General features: G+C 51.6%; 3 protein-coding genes across 4 annotated transcripts; 2 read left to right on the top strand and 1 right to left on the bottom strand.

The window, feature by feature from the left end:
• The first annotated feature begins 2,535 nt into the window (after nt 1–2,535).
• On the top strand, nt 2,536–11,652 carry Lrrc61 (leucine rich repeat containing 61). Its single transcript, XM_013036384.1, has 2 exons — nt 2,536–2,620; nt 10,675–11,652. Exon 2 carries the CDS (start codon nt 10,828–10,830, stop codon nt 11,605–11,607), a length of 780 nt encoding a protein of 259 aa, XP_012891838.1. The 5' UTR covers nt 2,536–2,620; nt 10,675–10,827; the 3' UTR covers nt 11,608–11,652.
• On the top strand, nt 2,537–8,895 carry Zbed6cl (ZBED6 C-terminal like). The gene is made up of 2 exons (XM_013036383.1): nt 2,537–2,620; nt 4,605–8,895. Exon 2 carries the CDS (start codon nt 4,642–4,644, stop codon nt 7,825–7,827), a length of 3,186 nt encoding a protein of 1,061 aa, XP_012891837.1. The 5' UTR covers nt 2,537–2,620; nt 4,605–4,641; the 3' UTR covers nt 7,828–8,895.
• A 391-nt stretch (nt 11,653–12,043) lies between the features above and the next one.
• On the bottom strand, nt 12,044–14,745 carry Rarres2 (retinoic acid receptor responder (tazarotene induced) 2). Of its 2 annotated transcripts, none has more exons than XM_013036378.1 (6): nt 14,647–14,745; nt 13,600–13,800; nt 13,359–13,463; nt 12,618–12,713; nt 12,309–12,421; nt 12,044–12,153 (listed from the first exon to the last, which is right to left on the bottom strand). In XM_013036378.1, the coding sequence occupies exons 2-5, from the start codon at nt 13,777–13,779 to the stop codon at nt 12,320–12,322; spliced, it is 483 nt and encodes a 160-aa protein (XP_012891832.1). In that variant the 5' UTR covers nt 13,780–13,800; nt 14,647–14,745; the 3' UTR covers nt 12,044–12,153; nt 12,309–12,319. The 2 variants fall into 2 exon arrangements, with proteins under 2 accessions (XP_012891832.1, XP_012891831.1); XM_013036377.1 differs by having other exon boundaries at nt 14,644–14,742.
• Between the last annotated feature and the right edge of the window lie 13,144 nt (nt 14,746–27,889).

Below are 27,889 nucleotides of genomic sequence, written 5' to 3'. Positions count from 1 at the left end.
TAAGGAGCAAATGGTGAGACCCCAGGGGAGGGGACCGGGAGGGCCGGGCGGCCGCGACCCCCAACCTTCCGGGGAGGGGCGGGCGCTCGCCGCTCCGCTCTCGCCAGCCCTCACCGTGCCCTCCCAGCGAAGGGCCGGGGTCCGGCCGGCCGCCCCGCGTGAGGTGTGCAGATGGGGGAGGGATGAGGCCGGGGGCGGGGCGGGGGTCCGGAGCGCCTGGCAGACCGAGGACGGGGGAAAGGTCCGGGGGAACTATTTAATGTCCCGGGTGCGCCAGACGAGAGCGTGGCCGCTGCCCTTCCCCGCGCGCGGGTGGGAAGGAAAGTCGTCGTTCCTGTTCAAAGGCTGCTCGCCTGTTCACTGCGTGGCTTTCGCTGGAGAACTGCTGCCGGCGGAAACTGCCTCCGTTTTCTCCCCAGCCCAGGTGAAGGACTTGCTTGCTACCAGACCCATCCATCCTTCTCTCTAAGAAAAAAATAATCGCGGGCCCGTGGGTCACGCTGGCGCTCCTAGCTACTCAGGAAGCTGAGATCTGAGGATCGCCGTTGCAGAAGGGACTCGATTAATGAGCAGAAAAGCCAGAAGTGGAGCTGTGGCTCAAGTGGTAGAGTGCCAACTTTGAGTGAAAGAAGCTAAAGGCCAGTGCTCAGGCCCTAACCTGAGCTCAAGCCCAAGTACTGGCACCAAAGGGAAAAAAAAAAAGGAAGAAAAACAAGATTTCTTCCTGACTCCAAGGCTACGCCCCCAAACACTTGCCCCACCTTACCTCTCTTCCTGTGGCATGCACCTGGTAACGTTTAGGGACACATCCAAGCTTTTCTTTCCCTCTCTTCACCAGAGTCATCAAGAGGAGAATCGAATTTTGAGCGGGCAGGAGACTGAATTGAACTTGTACAGACTTTTTTTCTTGTTATTATTTCCTAAACACTGCAATGTAGTAACTAATTCACAAAGCATTTGCATTGTACTAGATACTATGGAAATACAGATACTGGATATTACAGAGATATTGTACACATGACTTAAAGTGTAAGGGAAAGTTTATATAAGGGACTTGTTTACCCATAGATTTTGGTGTCTAGGGGAGTCCTGGATCCCTTCCCCCGTAGCTACTGTGTGCAGCTCTACTTGCTTCTCCCTCCCCGTCACTATACTGCACAGGTGCTATCATTCTCATCCACTAAAGGCACCACTAATTCTGCTGACCACACTTCTGAAAAGTCTCTCCCCTTGGTTTCTCTAGCCTTGGCTTCCCCAAAAGAAAATTAGTGTCTTCTCTAGTTTTTCTGTGTTTCTTCCCTTTGCTTCTCTTTGACATCTTTGATATCTGTTCATCCACTGTTCTCTCATACTTGCAGCACTTCTTGGGTAGCTACCCTCCACTCCTAGTGCATCTGCTTATTTTCTGTAGAAACATGCCTAAAGGCTTGTTCCTTGAGATTCTTCAAGAACCTCAAGCTCAGTATATCCAGACAGACCTGTGAAAGATAATAGGATCACCAGGAAATTGTGCTCTACCCTTCTTCCACATCCCAATTCAGTATATTGTACCCCTGGATGGCTCTTCAGTGGCCTCCTCTCCCACCTTGATCTGCTCCAACCCTGCTTTACCTCCTGCTTCCTTCCAAGTGATTCTTCTGGCTACCTTGTCTGGAGTTGCTTTCCAGTCTGCTTCTCATGTGACCACCACAGGCTCTACACCAAGGCTCCTCGGCCTAGAAAGACTTATATACTGGCTTGTGCTTACAGTCCTCTGTGTTTGTTACCCACGGTGACATGCCATATCAAAATACTTGTGGATGATTTTCTTTTTAAGATTTCCATGTTAGATTCATTTAGATTTGAGGTTGCCCCTAACAACATCAGCCCACTGTCCTGATGTGCTCCAGTGGGAAAGAATGGGGTGACATTACTATTGTACCAGTGACTCCTATCCAAGATCCCCAATCATGCTGTCAGGAACTAATGATCCTAAAGCTAAGTAGACAACTCTTTACAGGATGTAAGCTTTTCATTGTAGAATACTCAGTCTATCTTTAAGTCAAGTGAGATGTCTTGTGGGAAGCCTCCATGTGCTGCAGCTTATTCCTCAATTCCAAGTTGTTGTTGTTGTTTTTCCCCTTTGTGGTGCAGAAGATTAAACCCCTAGCCTTGTGCTTGCTAGGCAAGAAGTGTACCACTGAGCTACATCTCCAGCTCTTCATTTCCAAGTTTTCGCAGCCTGAGCCCCAAGTACCAACCAGAGGGTACAGCACTGGCCTAGAGGAGATGTTTTATGGATCCATATTAAACAACTGAATGTATCCCAGTATCTGTAGAGTTTAGAGCCCTGGTGAGGTTAGGTAATTAAGAAACAGAACAGGATTGGTGCCTGAGATAAGTGAATATGTCTTGAGATGAAGGATCGAGGGTTTGCTCAGGCTGCAGCTCCAACACGCAGGTTTTTCCCTTTTCTTTACTATTGTTGATGCCATGTTCTATATCTTGGGCTTTCTTTAATTTTTTGTCCTTTGTCTTCATTACTAGTGATACAGCCTGGGGTGCCTGGAGGCTTCTGCTTCTGGAAGCTTGGATTGACAGCCTGGCTTGCAGTCTCTTTAGTCGTGAAATAAAAGCTGAGGTAAGTCCTTGCGGGTCTGCCATCTGGAGCAGTTCTTTTCAGTCTAGAACAGTGTCTTACATTTGATTCTGCTTTCTCCAGCTCTTCCACTCTCATGTGACATCGTGTCATTCATTTGATGTCTTGGTGGCTGGCTGAGTTCCAGCAATAGCTGCTTGCTCTTAGCCCTCTGAGATTCTTGTAATTGGAAGGAGCTTCTTCTCAGCAGCCTCAGAGCTACCTCTGCAGCTTGTCACCTGTTAGAAGCAGCACTGCCATCTGATGATGTACAATATGTGGCTCAAGTGGTAGAGTGCCAACCATGAGTTAAGCGAGCTGAGCAAGAGCACAAGGCCCTGAGTGTGAGCCACAGTACCTGTACAGAAAGAAGAAAAGGAAAGGGAAGAAGGGAGGGAGGGAGGGGAATTTCTAGGTACTTGATCTTAGTCTCCCTCTATAATTTTACCTGGTTGTGGTGTGCGGAGATTTCGCCTCCATCGCGAGGATACACATCTTGGCTCAGTGAACACTTCTTTCTTTTTCATTTTCTTCCTTTTTCCTGTGTGTCTTCTATTCATAACCCTGCACATGATCTGATGTCTAGAGAAGTGAATGAGGGGAATGGTGTTGAGGATCACATCTAGGTTTGGTGTTGGAGCATCTGAGTGGCTGGGTGTCTGATTTGCCAAGGTCAAGTTGAATGCAGGAAGGGCAGGCAAGGAAGGCTGACTAAAGAGTTGTGAGCCTGGGAGAGAACTGACAGTGGGAGGAATGCAGAGCAGCCTGGAGATTGTGCAGTGAGTGAGCTTAGAGGGCCCATTGAGGTAGCCCAGGGACCATCATTCACAGATACTCAGAGGAGGAGGGGACCAGAAAAGAGACCAAGCAGGAGTCAAAGGTGTGAGGTAAACCAAGAAAATGTGCTCTAGGGCCCAGGGAAGGAACATTCTAAAGCAGGGAAACAGCCTGGGGCTTCTCAGGGTGTTACAGAGAAGCCCATTGTGTTAGTGGCAAGGTGGACCCCAGGCCAGTCTAAGAGCCAGGGAGGAGTAAGTTTTAGTTGTTGTTTTGCTCTGGCATTAGCTCTTTGTGCTCAGGGCTAGTACTCTACCACTTGAGCAACAGCTCCACTTCCAGCTCCTGCAGACTAGTTGGAGATGAGAATCTGATGGATTTTTCTACCCAAGTTGAGTTTGAACTGTGATCCTCAGATCCCAGCCTTCTAATTACTTAGGATTACAGGCATGAGCTACCAGGGCCCAGCCAAGGAGTGAGTTTTGAAAGGAAAAGAGAGGAGGTTTGTCTATGACAGAGAAAGGAACATGAAAGGAGCTTGAAGTCATTGATGTTGGGGAGCTGTCCCAATAGGTTGTTTGCAGGAGACTGGCTTTTATACAGGACATTTCAGGAAGAATGAGCAAAACCTCTGGCTTAGTATGGCATAGGCTGCTTTATTTACAAATACTGAGCTGCATTTCACTGTATGATGCCTTCCCGGTGCTCAGGACACAGAGACTAAGAGCTCCTCCCTCTCCTGACCAGCACCCAAACCGGAAAGGCTAGCTGCTCCCCCAGAAGCTTCTGAGGCTTCTCCCTTGGCAAGGTCCACCTCCTCCCTGACTGGGGTCCTTTGTGCCCTCGGCGTGGCTGTAGTTCTGTGTGTTGTGAGTGAACACAGCGGTCTTGCCCTCTTCTATGTCCATGACACATAGAAAGATCGAGTACCTCTTGCATTTTCAAACACTGAAGGAAGAAAGTCAGAGATCAGACAGTGTGGTAAAGAAGGACCCAGAAATCACAAATGTGTAGAGGTCTGGCTGAGGGCTGGAGGGGTGAAGGTCGCCCCTTACCAAGGGGGCTGTCACCTGGGGGCTTTTGTTCTGGGGCTGATCTCTCACCACCTTGCTCCGTCTTACTGCTTCTCCCGTTCTCTCCTGTCTGGCCTTTCCCTTGGCGTCCCCAGAGTTAAGTGACTGAGAGCCGTTCTTTTTATCTTGCCTTGCAGCCCAGGTCCATCTTCTCATTTCCCCAAGTTTCCAAGCATGTTGGAAATGGAAAAAGTCAAAAAGACCCCCAAGAAACAGCCACCCTCAGAAACAGTTGGGCAGGAGCTCTGTGTGCATGCCACCTCCCCTGTGACTAGACCTAAGAGCCCAGCTGCTACCCCAGCTTGTCCCCGTTCTGACAGCAACACCAAAGCTACCAACACTCCCTGTCGGATGGGTCAGGCTGCTGGGGAGGGCCTGCTGGATACTGGGGTCAAACTTGAGCTTGTGGACCTAGAGGAAAAGGCTGATGGTTGCCACGGGAGGAAAATTAGACCCTTTGGCTCTCAAAAGAAGCAAGAAAAGGACTTAACCCTGCAGAGGAGCAGCCCCTACCCCCTGCCTAGGGAGCTAGTGGTCTCTTTGCCTGACCTGAACCAAATTTCCTTGGAGAAACAGGCAGACAGTGCCCTTGACTTGCATGCCCACAGCAGGAAGAGAAAATCCCACTCTCTGAGCAGGCCTGTCACCTTCCATACAAAGTGTCCAAACAGCCCTGGGCAGAGTAAGCTGAAAGGAGACTCCGGAACCCACGGCCACAGACTGGTGCCTAGGCAGGAACACCCTGTGCGACCTGAGAGGAGAACAGCATCCAGGCGCAAGGCATGTGGGAGTAGAGGAGGAGAGGAGGCAGGAAAGATGACCACTGGCCCTGCCCCATCTACCTCAGCTCAGGGCCAGCCCAGTCCCCAGGCCCCCCAGGTGGTTAGAAGGGACAGATTGGACAGGTTAGAGGTGAGCCAGTGCAGGGAGCAAGAGGAGACGAGGCGAGCTGACACTCTCACGAACCATCTAGTTGCAGACCTACAGCACCTGAAGAAATGGAAGAAAAAGCACTTGCTTCCTGGCAGGAAGGAGAAGGCAGGGGCGGAGCTGAGCCTCCAGGAGTCTCCCTGCGTGGAGAAGCGCATCCGAGCTGTAAAAGCAGGGACCCATGGCTTAGATTCTACTCCACCTTCCCCGGGCCCTCTGCACACCATGGATCCCAAGCCCAACCTAGACATCAGACAGTTCTTCACTGTCGATCTGAAGAAAGCCTGCCGTATCCTCTGTATCCTGTGTCACTCTGGTGTCAGAAGGGGTAAAACCATGGGGTGGTCCCGAGTCTCGGGCCTCATCCGCCACTTGGCCAGTAAGCATGGACTGGAGTGGGAAAGAAGGCCAGCCACAGGGGTGAGTGGGGCAGAGCAGGCCCAGCTGATGGCCTTGCCCACTGGGACCACCGTATTTGTTCCAAGGAGGCACTTGGACATTGTATCTTCAGAAGGCAGTGACAGGGAACCCGCGGTGGGTGGCGATGAGCGGCTGCTCCCACTCCCGGCCCCCTCACACCTGCCTGCTTCCTTTGAAGCTGTCAGAGACAACCAGAGCGGCTCACATGCTTCCAGTCGGCCGTGCACACCAGCCTGGAACCACAGCATCACGGAGCTGCTCTGTAGCCTGGCCCTGCCGTTCTCCTTTGTTTCCTCCCAGCCCTTCAAGAGGTTCCTGTCCCAGGTGGACCCGAGCTACCGCCTGCCCTCGCCAGGCTTCTTCTCCGACAAGGCCCTACCCCTGCTCCATGAAGCCATGCGAGAGCAGGTGTTGCAGGAGATGCAGTGGGCTGAGGGCGGCCATGTTCACTTCACCTCCTTCATGTCAGCCCAGGACTCAGCGGTCACCTACGTGGCCATCACTGCCCACTGGGTGTCGGCCTGGTCCCCCAGCAGGCCTGTAACACCGGGGGGCATGAGGAAGCAAGCTGTGCTGTGGGTCCGAGGCCTGCCCGGGGAACCAGTCGGTGAGGACCGGCAGCGGGAGCTGCTGGAGCAGATCAGCCTGTGGCTGGGCCGAGCCTCCTTGAAGGCTGGTTTTCTTGTGTCAGGTGGCTGGCCCAGCCTGGAGCAGATGGTGAGAACCGAAGGTTTTGTCCACATACCTTGTTTCGCCCACTGCCTTGACTCCCTGGTGAACAACTTTCTGTGTCACCATAATAGTGTCCAGATCATCCTGGGAACAGCCAGGGCCATCTTCAGCCATTTCCAAGGCTCCCCAGAGGCTCGGCGGCTCCTTGGCCAACTCCAGCAACAATTTAGCCTCCCACTGCAGCAGCAGCCCTTTGAGGAGCTGTCAGACCACTGGGTCTCGGCGTACCGCTTGATGGAGTGGATCACAGAGCAGAAGCAGGCCCTGCAGGCGTATGCAGAGAAGCAGCAGTCAGGCAAAGCCAGCACCACCCTGTCTACTATGTTTTGGAGCCTGACAGACAGTCTTGTTAAGCTCTTGCAGCCCTTCCAGATGGTGTTACGTGAGGCCAGCACAGCGCAGGCTTCCCTAAGCCAGGTGCTGCCCCAGCTGCGCTATCTCCACATCTTCCTGGAGCAGGTCCACAGACACTTCACGGAGCAGAGCGGCGGGGAGGCGGCTATGGCCCTGCGGCTAGCCGAGGGCCTGGCCCTGCAGCTCTCCACACATGCTCAGCTCAACGAGCTCTTCCATCGGGAGGAGTTTGTGCTGGCCACCTTGCTGGACCCCCGCTTCAAGGGCAAGGTCGAGGCCATCCTGCCCGCGGGGGCTGACATCGACCACTGGAAGCAGGTCCTCGTGTACAAGGTGAAGGAGCTCATGGTATCGGAGGGTCCCTTGCCTGCCTTGGGCAGACTGAAGGGTCCCAAGGGCTTACGTGTGGGCAAGGTAGCCCGGAGCCTTGGGGTGAAAGGGAGAGGCCACAGAGAGCCCGTGCAGGGTGTTGGCGACTCCAGCTCTTTCCTGCTGGTGCAGAGGGAGAAGAGCCTGCTGGAGCAGCTGGAAAGCGTGGGGCTGTTGGCTTCTGAGAGGAACGGGGCCTCCCTCTCCACCGAGAACCACCTGGCTAGTGTCATCGTCAGGAAGTACCTGCGGGAGAACCAGACCATCGGGGCCCAGCAGGACCCGCTGGCCTACTGGGAGAAGAAGTGTGAGACCTGGCCGGCCCTGGCGCACCTGGCCACCCTCTACCTGTCCTGCCCACCCACAAGGGCCTTCTCTGAAAGGGTGCTGGCCTCCCTGAGCAGCCCCACAGTCTCAGAACCAAACCCACCTCTCAGGGTGGAGACCATCGAGCACCTCCTCTTCCTGAAGACCAACCTGGAAAGCTTCCCCCACTACACTCCACCGCCCCTCACCTCCAGTCCTGGCCTTGCCGACGGGGAGCAGACCCTGTAGCCTAACTGCCTGGCCTCGTGGGCACTCAGACGTACACATAAATACCTCAGAGCTTACAGGGGCACCCAGTCTGCTGCCCTCAGAACCTTCCAGCCCCTCAGCAGATGGGGGAGAGGAGCTGGGAGCTGTGTCCTGATCATTAGTCTCCCACCTGTTTGGTGAGAATGATTCTTGATAGATCACTACCCTCATTTTTGAGTGAAGTCATTTTCCATTCCCTCTGGTAGATCCATTTGTATCTATCGGCATGCAGTGAGTTCAAGCATGTAGTTTTATCAGGCACAGCACTTTGTTGGAATATCCTGGGCATTCAGGGCCTTGAATACCATTTGCCAGGTGGACACATGGCTGCAGGCCTTCCCAGAATGCAGCCAGGGGCAGAGAAGCCATGCTGTTGGAGGGGCCTTGACTTAGTCCCTGAGAGCGTGCATGGGCTTCTGCAGAAACCCTGGGTCCAGTAGCCATCTTGGGAGGGATGTGTGCACATGAAGTCTTGGGAATGCTAGTGTGGCCAGGAGCAATCCTGATGAATGAAACTGACTAGCGAGCCCATCTTAACCACTGGGTGGCTGAGTCTTCTACTGCCAGTAACTCCCCCACCCCGCGCCCCTTCCCGGCTACTTTTGTAGGGCAGGTCCCTTATTTGGAATAGAAGTGTGTAGTGCCTACTGGGACAAATTGCCCAGAATTCCTGTAGGATTGTTTTCAAGACCTGAATGTGAATGCTGGGATTCAGGAAGGAGTGGGGCTGGACAGAAGGGAATGCAGGGGCCAGGAGTATTGGGGGCAGCCCTGAGGATGCCTGGTCCCTGAGCCCGGTGGCAGCTAGCGTGGACTGGGAGATGGAGCGTGCATACTTGAAGCGAACAAGCCGTCCTCTCCCCGGACTGGCACCTCTGACCTGCTGTGTATTTCTACTATGGTAGTAAAAAACTGGATGAAAGTACAAGGAAGAAGGACAGAGTAACTGATGCTGTCAGAGACGGTCTCTCAGTGCATTGACATTGGTCCTGAAGATCATTATTTAGTAGGCAGTCTTAACAATAAACAGTGGCATTTTGTAAACAACAGTTTGTGAACGTATTCAGTCGGGAGAGTGGTATGATTTGAATGCTGCTTGGAGCTTCCTCTTCACTAGGGGCTGGGAGTGGATGGGGGATGGTAGGGATATGCTCTCAAGCTCCCCCAGAGGTTCGTCATGGAAGGGGGGCTGCACCTGGACCCCCTGCCTATAGTCCTAGCCCCTTCTAGAGCCCTGCGCCACGAAGCGGGCAGTTTCATGGGTTTGACATACCTCCAGTTGCCACAAGATGAGGGTTTGGCAGCAACCCATAGTGCCTTATTTTATCCACCACCAAAGCCCAGATGGCCTGTGTCTCAGAGGGCAGGACAGCACAGCACAGATGGAGCGGGTGATGCAGGATGCATGGCTCACATGCATGGCACCGGGGTGGAGAAGATCTGATTTCTGTCCCAGCTGGGTCTTTTGACCCCCCAGTTGCCTCTTCTGGAAACTCCTTGCAGCTTTAGCATGGTGAGTGTGCCCGACTAGCACCTCTGTGATGTTGCCCTGTTAGCCCACTCCCCTGCCTCTCCTCGTGACACCGTTTCCCTTGGAAAAGCCTTATTCAGCCCTGCATGGCCAGCTTTGGCTTCATCTCCATCTGGGGCTAGGCAAATAGTAGCCAGGCTTTGGGCCTTGGCTTAGCTAGGTTCCATCACCAGGCTGCGTTCAGTATCCTCCCAGGCTCACTTGGCAGCTGCAGGAGTCTAGCCCTGGCCTCTGCATCACGTTCTCTGTGGGATTCTTGCAGGTGGATCCTGCTGATGAGAGGCCTGCGGATAGTTCAAGAGGCCTGAATGTCCTCTCTGACCCCAGTGGCCACCTCTTGCTGACAGTGTCTAAGAATCAAACTCAGTGCTTGTGAATGCTGTGCAAGTGCTGCGCCCCGTCCATGGGGTCTCCTGCCTCGTTCTATCACGTCACACCTCACCTAGATAAATCCCAGCTTCTCCCTCCTCTCTGCCACTCTGTGCCCTGGTTGGATTGGATCCATTGCTCTTAGGTTTCTAGAACATTCATGGGTGTCTAGTGCCTAGTGCTCCCCTGCAGTTATGATTGGATTCACAGTGGCTTCACCCCCCTGCTCAGTCTGACATGCTGACTCCTTGCCAGATGGGGACGATGAGGGGGCTGAGGGGGTAAAAAGTGATGTGGAGGTTGATACTCCTGTAAGTGGTATTGGCAGCAGTCCTGAGGACCTAGCAGGCGATCCCTGTCCACCTAGCTTAGATGTCTGAGGCTGGCCAAAGTCTGCAGGTTTGGGAAGCTGCACTTGGAGTAGAGGTCTGCTTGTTTTCCTCTCTGCTTGAACCTTGACCCACCCTGTGTGGGCAGCGTCAGCGGCATATTACACACACAAACACACACACACACTCTTGCCCACCCTTCCATTTCCGGGATAGCTTCAGTGTCCCCGCACCTCCCAGACAGCTGCTTTGACTCTCGAGCAGAGCATCTCCCACTTGGCCTTGGGGTGGTGATGTCATAGTTCTGTCCTGCCGCCGCTGTCTGACTGTTTGGATGGCCAAGGGGGCCTGGCGGCGTGGGACCTGGCCATGCTCCCGAAAACAGTGAGATTTCTGCCCATGGTCCAGATTTGACAGGTGGACAGAGCTGGTTATGGAGGACATACATCCCCTGTTGGTGCGGCCACTTCTCTCATTCTGGGGTCACTTAAGGCTGCTGCCGGACTGGGCGGAGGCCATGTGTGCCTGGTGATGGTTGCCTCAGGACCAAGGCTGGTGGATCCTCTGAGGCCTTCCTGACTGTTTGTCTCTCCTTAGGGTCCTTGAGCCCTGGGCCAGGGCATCAGGAGCAGGCCTCCCAGCCCTGGGCTGAGGAGCGTTGAAGGAGGAGCAGCCGTCTGACCGCTCGTGGTCCCCAGGTTCCTGTGGCGGCACTGCCAGGCCCCAGGCCACCTTGTCAACCTCCGTATCATGGAGCCTCCTGGTGAGAAGCCAGGAGAGGCTGAGGGGCTGCGCATCACACCCCAGCTGCTGAAGTCCCGCACGGGCGAGTTTGCTCTGGAGTCCATTCTGTTGCTGAAGCTGCGAGACTTGGGGCTGGTGGACCTGGGCTGCCTGGGCGAGTGCCTGGCCCTCGAGTGGCTGGACCTGTCAGGCAACGCCCTCACCCAGCTGGGCCCGCTGGCCGCCTTGCACCAGCTGGCCGTGCTCAATGTCTCCAACAACCGGCTGACGGGGCTGGAGCCCCTGGCGGCCTGTGAAAACCTGCAGAGTCTCAATGCAGCGGGCAACCTGCTGGCCACGCCGGGCCAGCTGCAGTGTCTGGCTGGGCTCCAGGGCCTCCAGCACCTGCGGCTCCAGGACCCACTGGCCCGACTCAGCAACCCGCTGTGTGCCAGCCCCTCCTACCATTCTGCGGTCCGAGAGCTGCTGCCTGGCCTGAAGGTCCTAGACGGGGAGCGCGTGAGCGGGCGCGGCAGTGAGTTCTACCAGCTGTGCCGAGACCTGGACAGCTCCCTGCGCCCCAGCTCCAGCCCAGGCCCCCGAGCCTCGGAGGCCCAGCCCTGGGTGGAGCCTGGGTACTGGGAGAGCTGGCCCACCCGGAGCAGCTCCATCCTGGAGGAGGCCTGCCGGCAGTTCCAGGACACGCTGCAGGAGTGCCTCGACCTGGACCGCCAGGCCAGTGACCGCCTCGCGCGGGCCCAGCAGACGCTCAGCCCTGCTGGGGCCGCGTCTTCCTTTGTCTTCTGAATGCAGCCCAGGCCCAGGGAGCCCGGCACTTCCCTGCCTCTGCACTTGTCCTCGCGGTCTTCTCCAGTCCAGCCCGGGGCCCTGCACCCTCAGCTGTTCATCTCTCCCTGTCCTGAGTGCAGTCCTCTCAGCTGCCCCCCTGAGGACACTGCCCCCTCCCCCTTGTCGGTGGGGTGCACCCGGACCTGTGTTCACAGCCGCTCCGTGGCCGGCTTACTTCTCATCTACTCTCATTAAATGGCTTTGTGTTTATCTACATCGCCGCCTGTCACTCAAGTCCGGACTAGAGGCTCCACTCACCCCATTGTTTCTTCCTGGGGGTCCAGCAGGAAGGGGCTTGCATGCCACCCCACCCCCTCACACCACCCTCCCCCTTTCAGCTGGCCTTGAGTAGACTGAGCTACAGAAAGAAGAGCAACACAACAAAACAGGTCGGTAAGTGCTGAGAACAGGTTTATTAGACCAGAAGAAGCTGGAGCCTCCAGTCTGGGTGGGCGGGGCCTGCCATCCGCTCCGGCATGCAGCTGTCCTCAGTGGGGAACAATTCTAGTGGAGAAGGAGAACCAGATTGGAATGTGACAGAGACAGTTCTGGTCCGGTCTTAGCCTTTATCCAGTCTTGATCCACCCCTTCCCTGCCTGCCACAGCCAGCAAATGTCCAGCCTCCATCTCAGGGGCTGCCCCTGCCCCAGGCCACCTACCAATTTGGGGCTCATTTGGAGGCCCCAGACTTCAGGAAGGCAAATTGTCCGGGGAGGTACAAGCTGTCTTCACCAGCCCGTTCCACCTTGGCGCAGTGGTGCCTCTGGGTCTCCTGTCAGCACCAACAGCTACTGGCAACAGTGTGCAGAAGGGGGGACACCTCCACACCCCCTAGGGAATGCTCTGGACCATACCCAGAGTGCCCTCTCACCCCCCATCTTCACCCTCTCCCCTCCTCAACCTCTCCCGCAGACTCAGCCTCTCCCCATCTCTCCAGCCTCCTCCCAGGCCTTTCTGTCCCTTCTGACCTGATGCCCTTGTGGCTGAACAGGGCAGTGGACCATCCGTCCCAGAACATGATTGTCAGGACCCAGTTTGATGCAGGCCAGGCATCTGCGCTTCCTCTGGAAGAGCAGAGGAGAGGGGTGAGAGAGGTGTGGGCGGTGGGGGCCGAGCTGCTGGGGCACAAGGTCCCCTAGCAGGCTCCAGAGTTGCTGGGCAAGGGTCTGCATAGGCCAGCTGGTCTCAGGCACAGCCCCCCTAGGGCTGGGCCGTTTTAGAGGTCAAATCACGTGGATGTTTTTGAACTAGAAGTGCTGCGTGTGTATGCATGTATGTGTGTACGTATGTATGTAGCTCTTGCTGACATAGAATTGGCGATCTTCCTTAGTGTCCAATTGCTGGGATTACAGGTATAAACTGCCACACTAGAACCCACAAAGCTGGTGACCACAGAGTAGGGACGGGAACCCAGCAGGCTCCGTCCCTCATCTGGCGGTCACCCCGCCCTGTAGCAGCAGCTTTACCCCTAAGGGGCAGATGACAGAATCCCTGCTGTGTGAATCCGCCGTGGCCTAGTGTAGGTTCAGGGTGAACCCCATGCCAGGAACGTCTTTCATGAGTGAGCTGTCACGCTGGACAGGGAAGGACCCACTGGTGGAGACATGCCCCTCCCCTGCTCTGCTTGCCCTCCCTCCCCACAGCCCTGGCGGTGTGTGCCATGGTGAGGACCCCGGCCTCAGCCCTGTCCATCCACAGGCCCTCCTCACCCCCTTGGGCAGGACTTTGCAGCGGGCCTCCTTCCAGTACTTCTTGTGGCAGTTGGTCTGCTGGATGTTGAATTCCATTTTCACAAAGGTGCCGGCGGGGAAGGGCTGTGGACAGACGAGCAGCAAGGCCAGAGGCCAGGTTGGAAGTGACAGTGTCCTGCCACCCCCGGCCCCTACTGTGGAGCAGCCCAGCCCTGGAGGTGGCTGGGCCCAGGCTTTCGGGGCCCCGCACGCCACGCACCATGTCCAAGGCGCTGTTGATGCTGGTCTTCTGAAAGGCCCACTGTACAAGGGGGTGCTTGTGGAATTCCTCCAGGGCCACCTGCAGGCTCTTGTGCTGTGTCTCTGAAAGCTGGGTCTCGGGGAGCTGGGCCCATCCTGTGCCCAGCCACAGGGCCAGCGGGATCAGCAGCTGCCACATGGCCTTGCCTGTCACTCTGGCCTGCATAGAGCGAGTGCTGTCCTCAGTGGCCTGGCCCAACCCTCCCCCCCCCCAGCGCTTCTGGGGCCTGTGCCCACAGGCCTTTGGGCAGAGGTGGAGAAACCACGGGGGGGGGGGATGGCCCTGCTGGGAAGAGCACTTGGGGTCCACCTGGCCCCTTCTAGCCTGCCCAGTGCTGTTCACCGCGGCCAGCGGGGGTTCAGGCGCGTCGCCCATGGTCTGGGAAGCGGTCCTGTTGTCAGCCTCTTTTCTGGCCCAGTCTTTCCCGGTTTCCACGCCCCCCCAGTCCCTCCTAGCCTCCACCCCCCATCCCTAGTCTGGAATCTCCCGGCTCCCAGAGTCCCTGCCCCTCCCCACGTCTCAGGCTCTGCCAAAAGCCAGGGAGAGGCTGGGACTGGAGCACCAAGGGAGGCAGTCTGGAAGTGAATACTTTTGCAGAGTGTAAACAAGTGTGAGGCCCCGGAGTTGGGGGGATTGGGGTTGCAGAGCTGTCCGATTCCCCCCCATTGTAGAGCTGCCCCCCCACCCCCCACGGGCTGGGCCAGACAGCAGCTCTGCTCCCAGCCCCAGAAATGGAGGGCTCTCTGCATGCCTGGCCTTAGGCTCTCCAGCTCCAGGCAGGTCCAGGCTCCTTCGCCTCTGCTGGGGTCTCCTCCCTCCTGTCTCTGTCAGTCCACGCTTGATGCAGGACTTCCCTTGGGGAGCCCTCCCGGAGACCCCTGCTACACAGGTGGCCTAGGGAGCAGGGAGCCACGAAGTAAGGGTGTCCCACGCCCGGCGTTCGGGCGGGCTCCCTGGCTCCTCGGGGCTGCCCAGCCACTCCCCATGCCGCCCCCTGCTCACCTCCTCCAGCCTCAGGAGTCTCCTCTCCTCTGCTGCTGCAGAGAAACCGCTGTGAGGCTGTCAGCCCCTTCCCGGCAGCTCTTAACCCTGCAGCCCCAAACCCCACCTCCTGAGTCCCCTCCAGGCATTCGGGCTCCTCCCCACTCAGGACTGGGCCAAGCCCTGGCCTCCCACACCTTCCCTCGGGGTCCCACCCACCTCCCTCCTACTGGCTGGGCCCTGACCTGGACCCTGACCGTGACCCCGGCCCTGACCAGCGCAGGCTGATCACCATGACCCGAGGTCTAGCCTCCCTCTGGCTGACAATGCACTTCCTTCCATCTCCACCGCCCAAGCCTCTTCCCCCGGGCTGAGGGCCTGTCCCAGGTCCCAGCGCCTGCCCCAGGTGCCTCGCTGAAACTACCTTGCCTCAGGTTTTCCCTAGTAAATGGAGTTCCAGCATCACTGAGGCTTTAATTTCAGCACATTTGTCTACGAAGTAGACACACTCAAATCACTGCAAACCTTAAGGCGTGTCCCCCCGCCCCCCGCCTTTCCCAGCCATCCCCTGTCCCACCGTGCTGGTGATGATTCATAAGGCAAGTGGAAAGTTAGGGGAAAACTGTCCAAATATTGGCTCAACTCCTGCAAATAGGCCACGCTGTGGGACTGCAGTTTGATGCCGGTCAACACCGTTCGTGTAGATTCAGCCTTGAGCCGGTCACCCGAGCCAGGCTCACCCAGGGCCTCTGAACTTCTCTACAAGGATCATAAACCATAGGCTGAGGGTGGCAAAGCCTACGAAACATGGCTGACCGCTGCTCAGTGTGGGGCCCGAGACTCAGCCCCCTCTGCCCCCTGCCAGATTCCTCATGGAGAGCGGCTGGGAAGGAAAAGCCCCTCTATAGGAATCGTTGCAGTTGTCCAGATGGGAGATGAATGTGGCTTCGACACACTCAAAGTAGGGGCCGTGACCATGAGAAAAGTAGTAACACCAGAGTTCCCCTGGGAATAGAAGCACCGGCAGCATGGGAGAGTGGAGGTGGGGCTGGCGGCCAGGGGAACAGGAGAGAATCTCAGGCTGTTGGCCTGAACAACCACCGAATTGGTGATGGTGCTTAAGGAGGTGAGAAGCCCCGGGGTGGAAGTTCTGAGAGCTTGCAAGGGAGATGCTGGGCGTGGGGGAGTCATGGGGATTAAAGGTGGAGATCAGAGCAGGGAGGAGGTTGGGGGTCCTGGAGGCCCTGGAGGGAGGATGTGACAGGGCTAGGCGGAGAATGACATGGTGACAAGTCAGGAGCACATGGGTCACTCTGTGGGGAAGAGCAGGCATGAGGCCAGGTGTCTTCAGAGGTATGAGGAACTGTGACAGCAAACGCCAAATCTAAGGAGGCCAGGGGTGATCTTTGCAAGAGAAGGGGAGTGTAGCAGGAGAGGGAGGGTGCGTCGTGATGTTTCTTACTTTGCTGAGAGAGGAATAAAGAGAAGATGCTGATCGTAGGGAGGTGTCGAGTACAGAAGCAGCAGCAAGAACTGGAGCTAGTCTAGCAGAAGCAATAAGGTTTCCCATTTCACAAGACTGCTCATTCCTGTGATTCGCTCTTCCTGTCTTTCTCTCTTTTCTTCCTTCCTTTTTTATTCCTTTCTTTCTTCCTTTTCCTTTTTTCTTTCTTTTCCTTTCTTTTTGTCCTTCTTTCTCTCTTCTTTTTGCAATCTGGGAAGTATCTTTCCTAATGCTCATTTAGCAAAGATACACATCTGGGCATAGATGCACAACAAATTGTCTCACGGTTTGCTCTAAAACTGGAGTTCCAACGTTCTGTAAGCAAGATGGCAGCCACACCCAATGTGCTGACAGTACATGCAGCTGCCCTCTATAAGGTATCTCAGGAAAGACTGAACAGGAGTGACTCTGTGTCTGTGTGTGTGTGTGTTGGTCATGGGCTTGAACTCTGGATCTGGGCACTGTCCCTCAGCTCTTCAGCTCAAGGCTACTGTTCTACCACCTGAGCCACAGCACCACTTCCGGCTTCTTCTGTTTATGTGGTGCTGAGGAATCGAACCCAGGGCCTCCAGCATGTGAGGCAAGCAATGAGTGATATTTTTGAATGCTAAATCCTGAGACTCCATTTTTGTTCCCCCAGAATTGAGGACTGAACTCTACCTGTGTTTGCTGGGCAAGCATACCCCTTGAGCCTCACCCAATTTGTTTGAAGACTAATTTCCAGATAGGGTCTGAATAAACAGATGGCAGTTCTCAGTCACTCTGGATATAGGGGAGTCAGAATGGCTCTGTTCCCATAGTCCAGCTTCTCATCACAGATTAGTCCCAGCTCTCAAGTCCCTGAGTTGTCAGTGAAGCTTGTGGTTTGTTTTTCCAGAAGCTTAGTTTGGCGACTCCTTTGACCATTACATTTAACCTCCTGTCCATACCTGGGAGCCAGATACGGCTCCAAACTTCTCCCTGCTCTCCTTCTGCTGTGATTGCTTCTCTGTAAACTCCTGGGCCCCATGTAGCTTTTCCTTTCCTCCACTCCTTTCCTCCTCACAATCTGGTAGCTTTTATGTCCCCGGATTCTTTTCCTCCAGCTTGTTTTGAATTATAGGGCCTTGCTAATTTTAGCTCAGGCTGGACTTGAACCATAATTTTCCACCTCTGCCTCCTGGAGACTCCACTTTTAATCACAGCATATAATTCTTATATATTTCTGATGAAATATGATTAAGAGGATAATAAAACTAAACTTTTGATCATAAAGAAAGCAAAATGCCTCATTCAAATAACTCACAGATCAAAGAGAAACTGGATAAAATTTCAGAATGTCTAAAAATAGCCATTTCAAATTGCTGTGTGTCAGAACTAGCCTAGGCAGAAAAGTCTATAAAACTCTTATCTCCAATTAACTACTATAAAGGCATAAGTAGAGGTATGACTCAAGTGTTAGAGTATTAGAATTGAGTAAAAAGCTGCATGACAGCAAGCACCCAGGCTCTGAGTTCAAGCCCAAGTGCCAGCGGGTAGCTCTCCACCCGCACACACACACACACACATAAATCCAAATGTATAAGGAAATGTAATATAAGATAAAGGCTGCATTTCAAATCTTTAGGAGAAAAATTTGTATTACCCCATAAATGGGGGATATCAGTTTGAGGCTAAGCTGGGCATAAAAGTTCATGAGATCCATCTCAACCAGCACCTGGACGTGGTCACTCAAGCCTGCTACCCTAGCCACGAGGAAGCACAGGAGCCTGGTACAGTGGAGTGCTGTCATTCCAGGCAATGCAGGAATGCACAAAAGGCTAGGCCTGCCCGGGCATACAGCAAGATCCTACCTGGACGATAAGCAGAATAAAAGGAGTGTACAGCTGTGCTTTGTAATTCAGCTTTCTGTTCCAAGAAGCTGCTTGGAGTGGTTAGTTTGCCAGTGTTTTTGCCAAGGTGGCATTAGTTTGCATAATCCTTTCCAGGAATATATTGTCAAAACAGGATGTGAGCAGGGTCCTTCTGCTTGTGTTCAGAAATTTTGCAAAAATGAAGTAAAATGACCTTTCTACCAAGTGACATGCAGTCTTTAGCAAAATGGAGTAGCTTAGGCTAATTGGAGCTGGGGGCCTGACATCCTTCCTTCCCTTTGTACACTATTACCAATTCCAGATCAAGGACATAATTATACTAGATGACAACTGAAGAGCTTACTTGTTGAATAACACCAACCCCAAAAACATTTTTTTGGGGTCCGGTCGTGGGGCCTGAACTCTGGGCCTTGGCACTGTCCCTCAGCTCTTTAGCTCAAGGCTAGCGCTCTACCACTTGAGCCACAGTGCCACTTCTGGCTTTTTTCTTTTTGCCTATGTGGTGCTGAGGAACTGCATGCAAGGCAAGCACTCTACCACTGAGCCACCTTCCCAGCCCCCCCAAACATTTTTAATAATTTTGATGAGTTTGGCTATATGATCGTATGAAAAACAATCGATATACCAAACGGGGAAAAGAGTTGAAACCCAACCTTCAAAGACAAAGAATCTCAAGTTAAAACAACGAGAACAGCAGAAAAAAAAAACAAAAACAGATACAATAAATGCCAGTTTCACCCATAAGCAAAGAATGTTTAGACCAGTGTCTCAGATGGTTAATAGCTCTGGCTGGTGGCAAGAATTCCCCGTTAGATGCTGTCAGGACTAAGACTTTCAGGCCTTTAGAGCTGTGCCTGCAAAACAGTCTAAGATAGAATAAAATCAAGACTAACCCCCAATACCAAAGCACATGCTAATAGTTGGAGAAAGGATCTTTGAAGAGGTAGTTAAGGTAAAAAAGCTCATTTGGGGTGATTGTCAGCCTTGGGGCTTAGACTCTGGGCCTGGGCATTGTTCCCGAGTTCTTCAGCTCAAGGCTAGTGCTCTACCACTTGAGCCATAGCTCCACTTCCAGTTTTCTGGTGGCTTATTGGAGATAAGAGTCTCATGGCCTTTCCTGCCCAGGCTGGCTTTGAACTGAGACCCTCAGATCTCAGCCTCCTGATTAGCTAGGATTACAGGCGTGAGTCACCAGTGCCAGGCTGAATTTTTTTTTTTATTTTTAACATATGAATGTGACAGGAAATGGAAATTAAGTGGATTAACAGTTTAAAATCTGTAATTATTCCTTTGAGAAAACCCAACCACTATTAAAGAGAATATTGCACCATTATAAGGTACACAATATGTGTCAGCTTTGTGAGAAGTATTTTTCTAAATTGAAGTGGTCAGAATGCAGATACCAAGCTGAGCTTGGAGTGCAGTACACATAGTCGACCACTAGATGGAGATGCAGAACAGGAATTGTATCTGGCACTCTTCAAACAGGGAGTTCTTAAGTTTTTCAGGCAAGGCTGTGAAATTATTTTGATGTTGCGTACTTGCAGTAGTCTGTCATCACTTCCTGATTTGTAACTTAACTTTAAGAGCGTCTCTTGATTCTACCCTGATCCCAAATCAAGCCAGTTTATTGTATTGGTTTTCTATGCTTTGCTAGAAGCATCTCAGCCAGCAGGTGGCGCTTCAATTAGGGTAATTTAAGTTCCATTAACTGAAAATTTTTTTTAAAAGTTCTATGAACTGAATTTTCCCATTAGTCTTTTAAAAATTAATTTTAGCATATTTTAAAATACACTAAGATATTATGGTACAGTATCATCTGAATAAAAATAAATTTGGCATTTTAATTAAAATCTATTTTAGTGTATGATTTGTTGAATGTAATCTTAAGTGAATGTAGTTAAGTATGTTACTTGGTTGCAATTTGTCATGATATCTCCCAAATAAATCTTCAGTCCTGTTGAGAGGATAGTCTCTTCTCATGTCCTAAGACAATGAAGGCACCCTGCTTATTCAGAGATCAGATATTTCTGGCTAACTAAGGAGGTGCTGAGTTTAAAGTGTGACCCAGATTTGGCCTTGGGAGCAGACCAGAGTGGGCAGAGTGAAGCCAGGTTAACTCTTTCCAGTCACCTAGGCGGCTCTATAGAGGGCGAGTCACATCAGGAGTGAATGAGCCACGGTTATTTGGAAAACATTACAGTCATCTGTATCCACAAGCACCACCACCTGCCACCCCCAGGAAACAAAGCCACCCGCTACACCTGCTGCGGCTCTCTGAAGAGATTCTATATAGAATTTCATTGCATCTCCCAACCAAACCTGGCTTTTTGTAGGTATTGAAGCAGGAACAGGTGCCCGCTGGCTTCTAAATCCACCTTTTGAATTAAGTTGAAAAAGATATACCAGGATTCCAGCTCAAAATAGAATGAGACACGAGACTGTAAAAATACATGGGATTTGACCTTGAAAGGATAACAAAGGAGATTTCTAAATAAGGTTGAGAACCTTATTTAGAAATAAGAATTGAGGCAGCAAGGCTGTGCGTAAGGCCTGTGACCGAGTCCTTCAGGGTATTAGAGACTCACGAGACTCTCGTTCTTTGTCTCACTCAGGTACTGATTTGACTCTTGGTGTGAAAAGGTGACATCTCTCCTTGCAGATCCGCCCCACTCGCATCTCCTGCTTAGCAAAGCAAGGAAGACAGTTTGAGGTCCACTGCTGAAAGCCGGCTCCGTCAGCTGCTCGGACGATTCAGTGTGATCGACATAGATTCAGAACTGTGAGATGGGCCTTCAACTTGCACGTTTGTTTGGCCACCAAACCCTGTTGAGTGGCTACTCTGAGCAGCACCTTTCTAGACACTGGCTGTACTGTGAGCCACAGGCTGAATCTCTGTCTAGGTGTGACTTATCTGTGGTGGGGAGCTAAAAAACAGCCATGTAAATGATTATTATGCATAGGTGTCATAAAGAACAATAAAGCAGCCACACTTATAATCCTAGCTACTCAGAAGGGTGAGATCTGAGGATCAAGGTCTGAAACCAGCCTGGCTGGGAAAGTTGTGAGACTCTTCACCAAACTACTAAAAAAAAAAAAAAAAAGCAGGAAGTAGAGCTGTGGCTCAAAGTGATAGAGCACAGGCTAGAGCAAAAGAAGCTCAAGGACAGCACCCAAGCCTGGAGTTCAAGACTCAGGAATGGCACCAAAAACAAACAATAAAGACAGGTACAGATGGCTTATGCCTATAATCCTAGTTATTCAAGAGACTGAGAACTGAAAATCTCAGTTGGAAGCCAGCCCTGGCAGATGAATCTAAGAGACTCTTATCTCCAATTAACCAGCAAAAAAAAGCCAGAAGTGGAGGTGTACCTCAAGTAATAGAGAGCTTTGAGTGAAAAAGCCAAGTGAGAGGTGTAGGCCCTGAGTTCAAGCTCCACTACTAGCACCAAAAAGAATAATAAAGCAGAATAATGAAGGAGGAAGCAAGAGGGTAGAAATGGGCTGAATAACAGACCCTTCATCCTTTGAGTCTGGGAATATTCCCTTCTGTAGCAAAACACATTTTACAAATCTAAGAATTTTGACATGAGGAAATTAGAATTAGGGAAATATAATTAAAAGCAAAAGTTTCTGCTAATCCAGAAAACCACTGCAGAAAGGAGAGAAAGGATTTTTTTGTTGGCGGTGGTGGTGTTTTTGTTTGTTTGTTTTGTCCTGTGCTGGTACTGGGATTCAACTCAGGGTCTCACAGTATCACTTGGCTACTAACTTGAGCCACAGTTCCACAGTTCCACTTTCAGCTTTTGGGTGGTTAATTGGAGGTAAGAGTATCACAGGCTTTCCTGCTTGGGCTAGCTTCAAAATGCAATCCTCAGATCTCAGCTTCCTGAATAGCTAGGATTATGGGTGTGAGCCACTGGAGCCTGGCTTCACAGTTTCGTTTTGTTTTGCCTCATGTATGTGAGGCAAGTGCTCTACCACGAAGTCACATTCCTAGCCCAACAGTTTCGTTTCTTATTAAATATTAAGCCAGCATAAAATATGCGTCACAGGCAGCCTATGAGGACCCTGCAAAGCCAAAAAGAAACTCACGATCCTCTCACACAGCCAAGCAGCCTGAGTCTGCCACAGGGTGACAACCCCAAAGCATGGTGTGGGAAACTTGATCTCTTGCGCTGCAGTGTGGAGAGGTGGGGCCTTTAAAGAGGTGATTAGGCCTTGCAGGAAGGACTAAAGTTGTTATCAGAGGAATGGGTTAGGGGCTGGGAAGTTGGCTTGCCTAGCATGTATGAAGCTTTGGGTTTGATTCCTCAGTACAGCGCGCGCGCACACACATACACACACACACACACACACACACACACAAAGCCGGAAGTGGTGCTGTAGTTCAAGTGGTTGGGGGCTAGCCCTGAGCACAAAGAGGCTCAGGGACAGAGCCCAGGCCCTGAGTTCAAGCCCCAGGACCCCACCCCCACCCCCTACCTCCCAAAAAGGGAATGGGTTAGTTAGCTTGGGACTGGGTCCTGAGAAAAGGATGAGCTGGAACCTGGGTCAGTGCCTCCCACCCGTGAATCTGGCTATTTGGGAAGCTGAGATTGGAAGAATGAGTCATGGCTTAAGGCTGGCCCAGGCAAAATAGTTCTGGAGATGCCTTATCTCAACCAGTTCAGAAACTGAGTATGGTGGCACCAAGTTGGTCATCCAGCCTCTTGAGAAACATCAACAGGAGGCTTGTCGCAATAGTGGCAGGCCCTATTAGAAAGATCATGAAAGGGAAAAAAAGGCTGGAGGCGCAGTGCAAATGGTAGAGCGCCCGCCTGCCCAGCCAGCGCAAGGCCCGAGTTTAAACTCCACAACTGAAAAAAAAAAAAAAAGAGTTGGGCGCTTTTTCCTCTCCTCTCCCGCATGCGCGCACCGTGCGTGGTGCAAACCCAGGACCCTCGGTGTTAGAAAACGAACAGACACAGGAGATGCGGGAAATTTCATCAAGGCAATTTACTTCTGTCCAAAAAGGTGCTTTGCCACTCTCCCCAGAGCGGGGCGGGCACACGGAGCCGGATGTCTGCTGGTTTTTATCCTACCCCAAGTGGTGATGTCCTTTCTCCTGGTTGCTAAGAAGTCAGGCTCCTCGGTTCTGTTTGTTTGTTTTACAGTTGAGTGCAGAGTAATGAGGTTAAGGGAAGTTGGGAGCCACTCTAACCATGGGGTGAAAGGTCCCTACTGGGGAAGGGGGGGGAGGGAGTTCCTTTCGGAGGCAAAGGTGCACATTCTTCTTGTCATGGCTGGGGCTGGCTGGGAACGGGGCTGCTGACAGTTACAGTTGGAGGAGGTTGGTAAAGCCAGTGGGAAGTTCCCATTGTGGGGAGGGCCCTAGTCTTATACATACATATGTATATATATATATAATTTTATTATATAGATATGTATATAATTTTATTAGTAATTTTTATTATATGAATAAGGTGTTGTACAAAGGGGTCACCGTTTCACAAGTCAGGTAAAAAATGTACACGGGGTCATGTTCTTTAACTCCCCTGGGGAAGGGCTCCTGCCCTTGGCGTGGTGGGCTGGATACAGTGGAAGTCCAGCAGCAGCTCTTAGCACCGGGAAATATCAGTTCAGAATGGTGACTGACAAGATAGAGACATTTTAGTTTGACAGAAAAGATGGCTTTTTCCCAGAGCTGCAAGGTGTTTGTCAGATGGCCTTTGGCCTTGGACTTCCAACCTTCAAAATGATAAGAAGTACATTTCTAGTCTTCATTATAAACTCTCCACTGTCTTCAGCCAGACATATTGATACATGCCTGTAATCTCGGTGCTTGGGAGGAGGAGGCATGCACATCGTTCATTTTAAGGTGGTCTGGACTATGCAGCAAGACCTTGTCACAAACAGAAAAAAATGACCTGGCGTCAAGAATTCTGTTGCAGCAATGCAGAAAACAGACAGACACACCCCACTCTGCACACAGACCTGCCAGCCCCATTTGTCACGGTGGGCCCCCTAAATTAGCTTGGTGATGGCAGAGCCACCTGTGTTTGTTTGGTAATTGCCTTTATCCAAAGAGGAAATGTGCTCCTGTCTGTGTTTGCCATTTGCAGCCAGGGCCACCCTCTTTGGCGACTGACTTCATCTACAAGCTGCCTTCTCCCCAGCCCTAAGGCTCTGCACCAGCCAAAAAGCTTAGTTAGCTTGAAAAATGATTTACACATCTCAAATGGAAAAGCTCACGATTGCGCAAACCAAAGCGGATAAGGTGGTAGAGTGGGGAGTCTCCCTTTTTGCACCAGGAAGAATAAAATATCTTTCTGTGGTGCATGGTGACTCATGCCTGTAATTCCAGCTACTCGGAGTCATGAGATTCAGCAAACCATGCGTTTGAAGCCAGCCAGGGCAAATTGTTAACGAGATCCTATCTCAGCCAATAAAGCCGATAAAGCCGGGCACCATAGTACATGCCTGTGATCCTAGCTATGTGGGAGGAATAAAACAAGAAGATCATAGTCCAGGCTGACATGTGGAAAAATACGAGACCCTATTTATAAAATAATTAAAGCAAAAAGGATGGGAGTCCGGCTCAAGTGGTAGAGGCACTGAATTCTAATCCCGGTAACCACAAATTTATCTTTCTTATTTTTTAGGTTGTATTTGTCCTGCATTACTGGTGAGCCTGGATGGATGCATGCCGGACCCTGTTAGGTGGGGACAGGAGACAGATGGTGGCAGAGATGGGAGGTGACAGTGGAAGGACTTCTTCCACCTGCTTGCGCTCCAGTCAGCCAGTATGCAGCTGTGTGGCCTTGGGTGAGGCTTTTAGCGTCTCTGAGTCTCACTTGCTTCCTAGGTAAATGTAGCACCCCAGACCATGTTATCTAGTCTGACACAAAATAAAGACTTTTCACAGGGCACAGGTAAAACTAGAGGAGGGTTCTCTATTCTTCTGGAACCACCACACTGGACATGTTCTGTTGGAAACACATGAGTCTCTCGTGTCAGACATGCGAGAGACTAAGGAGATCCCATCAAAGCAACTCACTTCTGCACAGAAATGTGCGCAGCCACCTGCCCTAAAGCTGGGCAGCTGCCCTGGTCAGACGCCTGCTGGTTTTTTTTTCTTTTTTTGGGGGGCCCGGTCATGGGGCCTGAACTCTGGGCTTGGGGCGCTGTCCCTCAGCTCTTCAGCTCAAGGCTAGCGCTCTACCACTTGAGCCACAGCGCCACTTCCGGCTTTTTTCTTTTTGCTTATGTGGTGCTGAGGAATCGAACCCAGGGCCTCATGCATGCAAGGCAAGCGCTCTACCACTGAGCCACCTTCCCAGCCCCATCCTGCTGGGTTTTAATACCATGCCAACCTGTCCCTCCTCCTTATCTGCAGTGGTTACCAGGACGATGGAGCAACACAAGGAAGTCCGAAAGAGCTGCAACCGCAGTGAGAAGTTCCCCCTCAGAGGGGTCCTCTCTCGTCATGGCTGGCAGAAGCAGGGCTAGGCATGGGGCAGCTGCAGTTGGAGGAGATTAGTCAGGTCATGGAAAGTTCCCACTGTGTGTAGGGGGTCTGTTTCTCTAATTCCATTGGTAAGGACTCATACCCTGGACGTGGCTGGCTGGTTACAAACAACACAGATAATAGTTATGATGGAAGTCAAGAAGCAAATAATTCCAGGAAATATCAGTACAGAATGGTGACTTGTTACATGACGGAGACACTGTAGTGTGGCAGAAAAAGATTGCTTTTATGCATAGCTCCACAATATGCTGTCCCCGGCAGACTGTATGAGCCAACACAGATTTTTCATGTTTATAAATTTAAATTTTATAGAAGTAGCAAGAGTATATATTTAACCTGTAAATAAAAGCTCCACTGTGAAAGGTAAAATATGATCTGAACACATGGAGAGACATGAATCTTTATTCTCATCAAAAACAAACAAGGTTTTAAAAATACTGACATGAGCAGTGGCTCATTCACGCTTTTAATGCTAGCTACTTAAGAAGCTGCAATATGAGGATCACAATCCCAAGTCAGTTCTGGAAGAAAGGCCTTTGAGACCTATCTCCTATTAACTAGCAAAAGAGCTGGACTAGGTGGAACCTGAATAGCAAATGCCATTTGTGTGTAGGAAATGCATGCAAGAGCCTGAGGTACTGTTCCAGCCTCAGTAATAGGAATGTGTGTGTGTGTGTGTGTGTGTATACACACACACACATACATATATGTGTGTGTATATATATGTATACATGTATATATACACACACACACATATACATTATACATATTTACTGACAAAAATTCTAAAGTTCATCTGGAAGAATAAATGAGTGATTCTATGTAAGGAGTTAAAACTTGCTTTTGCAGTGTGGGGTTGGGAAAGATCGGGGGATGGTGAAAGGGGTGACATCGATGGACATGCAGTGGACTCACAAGTTCAAGTTGAAATTCCCTATACAAACAGTTAAAGATAATACAGGTCTTCTTCTTGGGGGAAAAACTACAAACAGAAACTAACCTAGATGCGGAGCTGGCCGCTTTAAATAGAAATCTGAAGGCCCAACACCATAAAAAGAAGACTGGCAGGTTTTAGCCCATAAAACCAAAATGTCCTAACTTTCCCTCAAAACTTAAGCACTTGTCGGACACAGAGGTGTGTGCCTGTAATCCTACTTACCTAACTACTTAGGAGGTCAAGGCAGGAAGACCAAGAGTGAGAGGCTGGCCTGGGCCACGTAGTTAGCCTATCTCCCTCTCAAAAACAAAGCAAAAAAAAAAGTTTAAAGAATTTTAGGGGGCTGGGAAGGTGGCTCAGTGGTAGAATGCTTGCCTTGCAGGCATGAGGCCCTGGGTTCGATTCCTCAGCACCACATACGCAGAAAAAGCCAGAAGTGGTGCTGTGGCTCAAGTGGTAGAGCACTAGCCTTGAGCTGAAGAGCTGAGGAACAGCGCCCAGGCCCAGAATTCAGGCCCCATGACCAAAAAGAAAAAAGAAAAGAATTGTACAAAGTTTAAAGTTTTTCTGAGGAAAGCCAATTACAACATACATGGAAAGTTATCAGGGTTACTCTATGCAATAAAACCAACTTCTCAACTTTTAAAATGAGTAAACAGAAAAACGGCCAAAGGGATATGAACAATTCTCAAGATATAACACAATGACAAGATATGACATGATGGTAATAAATAGTTGAAAAGAGCTATTCGATTAGTAATGTAAGAAACACAAAGCAAAACAATGAGAGTCATTTTAAATTTGAAAAAAAATAGCCCAAGTTATCAAGGAACTAGAAAAATGGCCATTTCTTAGAGCAAACTAACACATCTCCCTGGAAAATCACTGTAAATGTTTAAAATACAACTTCTTTTTAACCCCTCAGTCAATAACTAGGATATAGAGAAAGGATATAGAGAACTGGGAGATTAATAAACAATCGTGTGCACTCGTGCAACTATGAATAACCCTGGTGTGGGGCCGGGTGCGGTGGTGCCTGCCTGTCACCCGAGCAGGTGGGGGACCAGGCGGGAGGAATGAGTTCGAGGTCAGCCTGAGCTGCCCAGGGAGCCAGTGTTTCAAGAGCATTTTTAAAAAGTTGTTATGAAAACAGATCGAATGAACTGGAAGAACGCGCGGGATGGCGTGTGGTGAGGAGGAAGGGCAGCGTTCCTCGCGGGCACTCGCTCCCCGACGCCCCGGGCAGGCTGCGCGGTCCCAGGCAGGGCTGCTCGGGGTGCGAGTCCCGGGGCCCTCGCGGCGCCCGCTTCCTGTTTACGCGGCAGACTTTTAAAGAGCGTTTTCAAGAGAACCGTACCAGTCCACGCTGCTCGTGCTGAAGGCACCGAGGGCTTGGAAAGCCACGGCCACCTGCTCGCGGCGAGCCCGGGGCCGGCCCGCACCTGCCCCCGGCCCGAGGCCCC

The sequence above is a fragment of the Dipodomys ordii genome, unplaced genomic scaffold (genome assembly GCF_000151885.1).
Source record: "Dipodomys ordii isolate 6190 unplaced genomic scaffold, Dord_2.0 Scaffold282, whole genome shotgun sequence".
Taxonomy (NCBI): Eukaryota; Metazoa; Chordata; class Mammalia; order Rodentia; family Heteromyidae; genus Dipodomys; species Dipodomys ordii.
The sequence above is the reverse complement of the archived record's forward strand: the minus strand, read 5'-3'. Positions and strand labels throughout refer to the sequence as shown.

Excerpts from the sequence above, each read along its gene's own strand:
- Zbed6cl (XM_013036383.1), top strand. The coding sequence starts at position 4,642 with ATGTTGGAAATGGAAAAAGTCAAAAAGACCCCCAAGAAACAGCCACCC.
- Lrrc61 (XM_013036384.1), top strand. The coding sequence starts at position 10,828 with ATGGAGCCTCCTGGTGAGAAGCCAGGAGAGGCTGAGGGGCTGCGCATC.
- Rarres2 (XM_013036378.1), bottom strand. The coding sequence starts at position 13,779 with ATGTGGCAGCTGCTGATCCCGCTGGCCCTGTGGCTGGGCACAGGATGG. Across the intron at positions 13,464-13,599 it reads TCAACAGCGCCTTGGACATG|CCCTTCCCCGCCGGCACCTT; the intron begins GTGCGTGGCGTG and ends GTCTGTCCACAG. Across the intron at positions 12,422-12,617 it reads TTCAGCCACAAGGGCATCAG|GAGACCCAGAGGCACCACTG; the intron begins GTCAGAAGGGAC and ends TGGTGCTGACAG.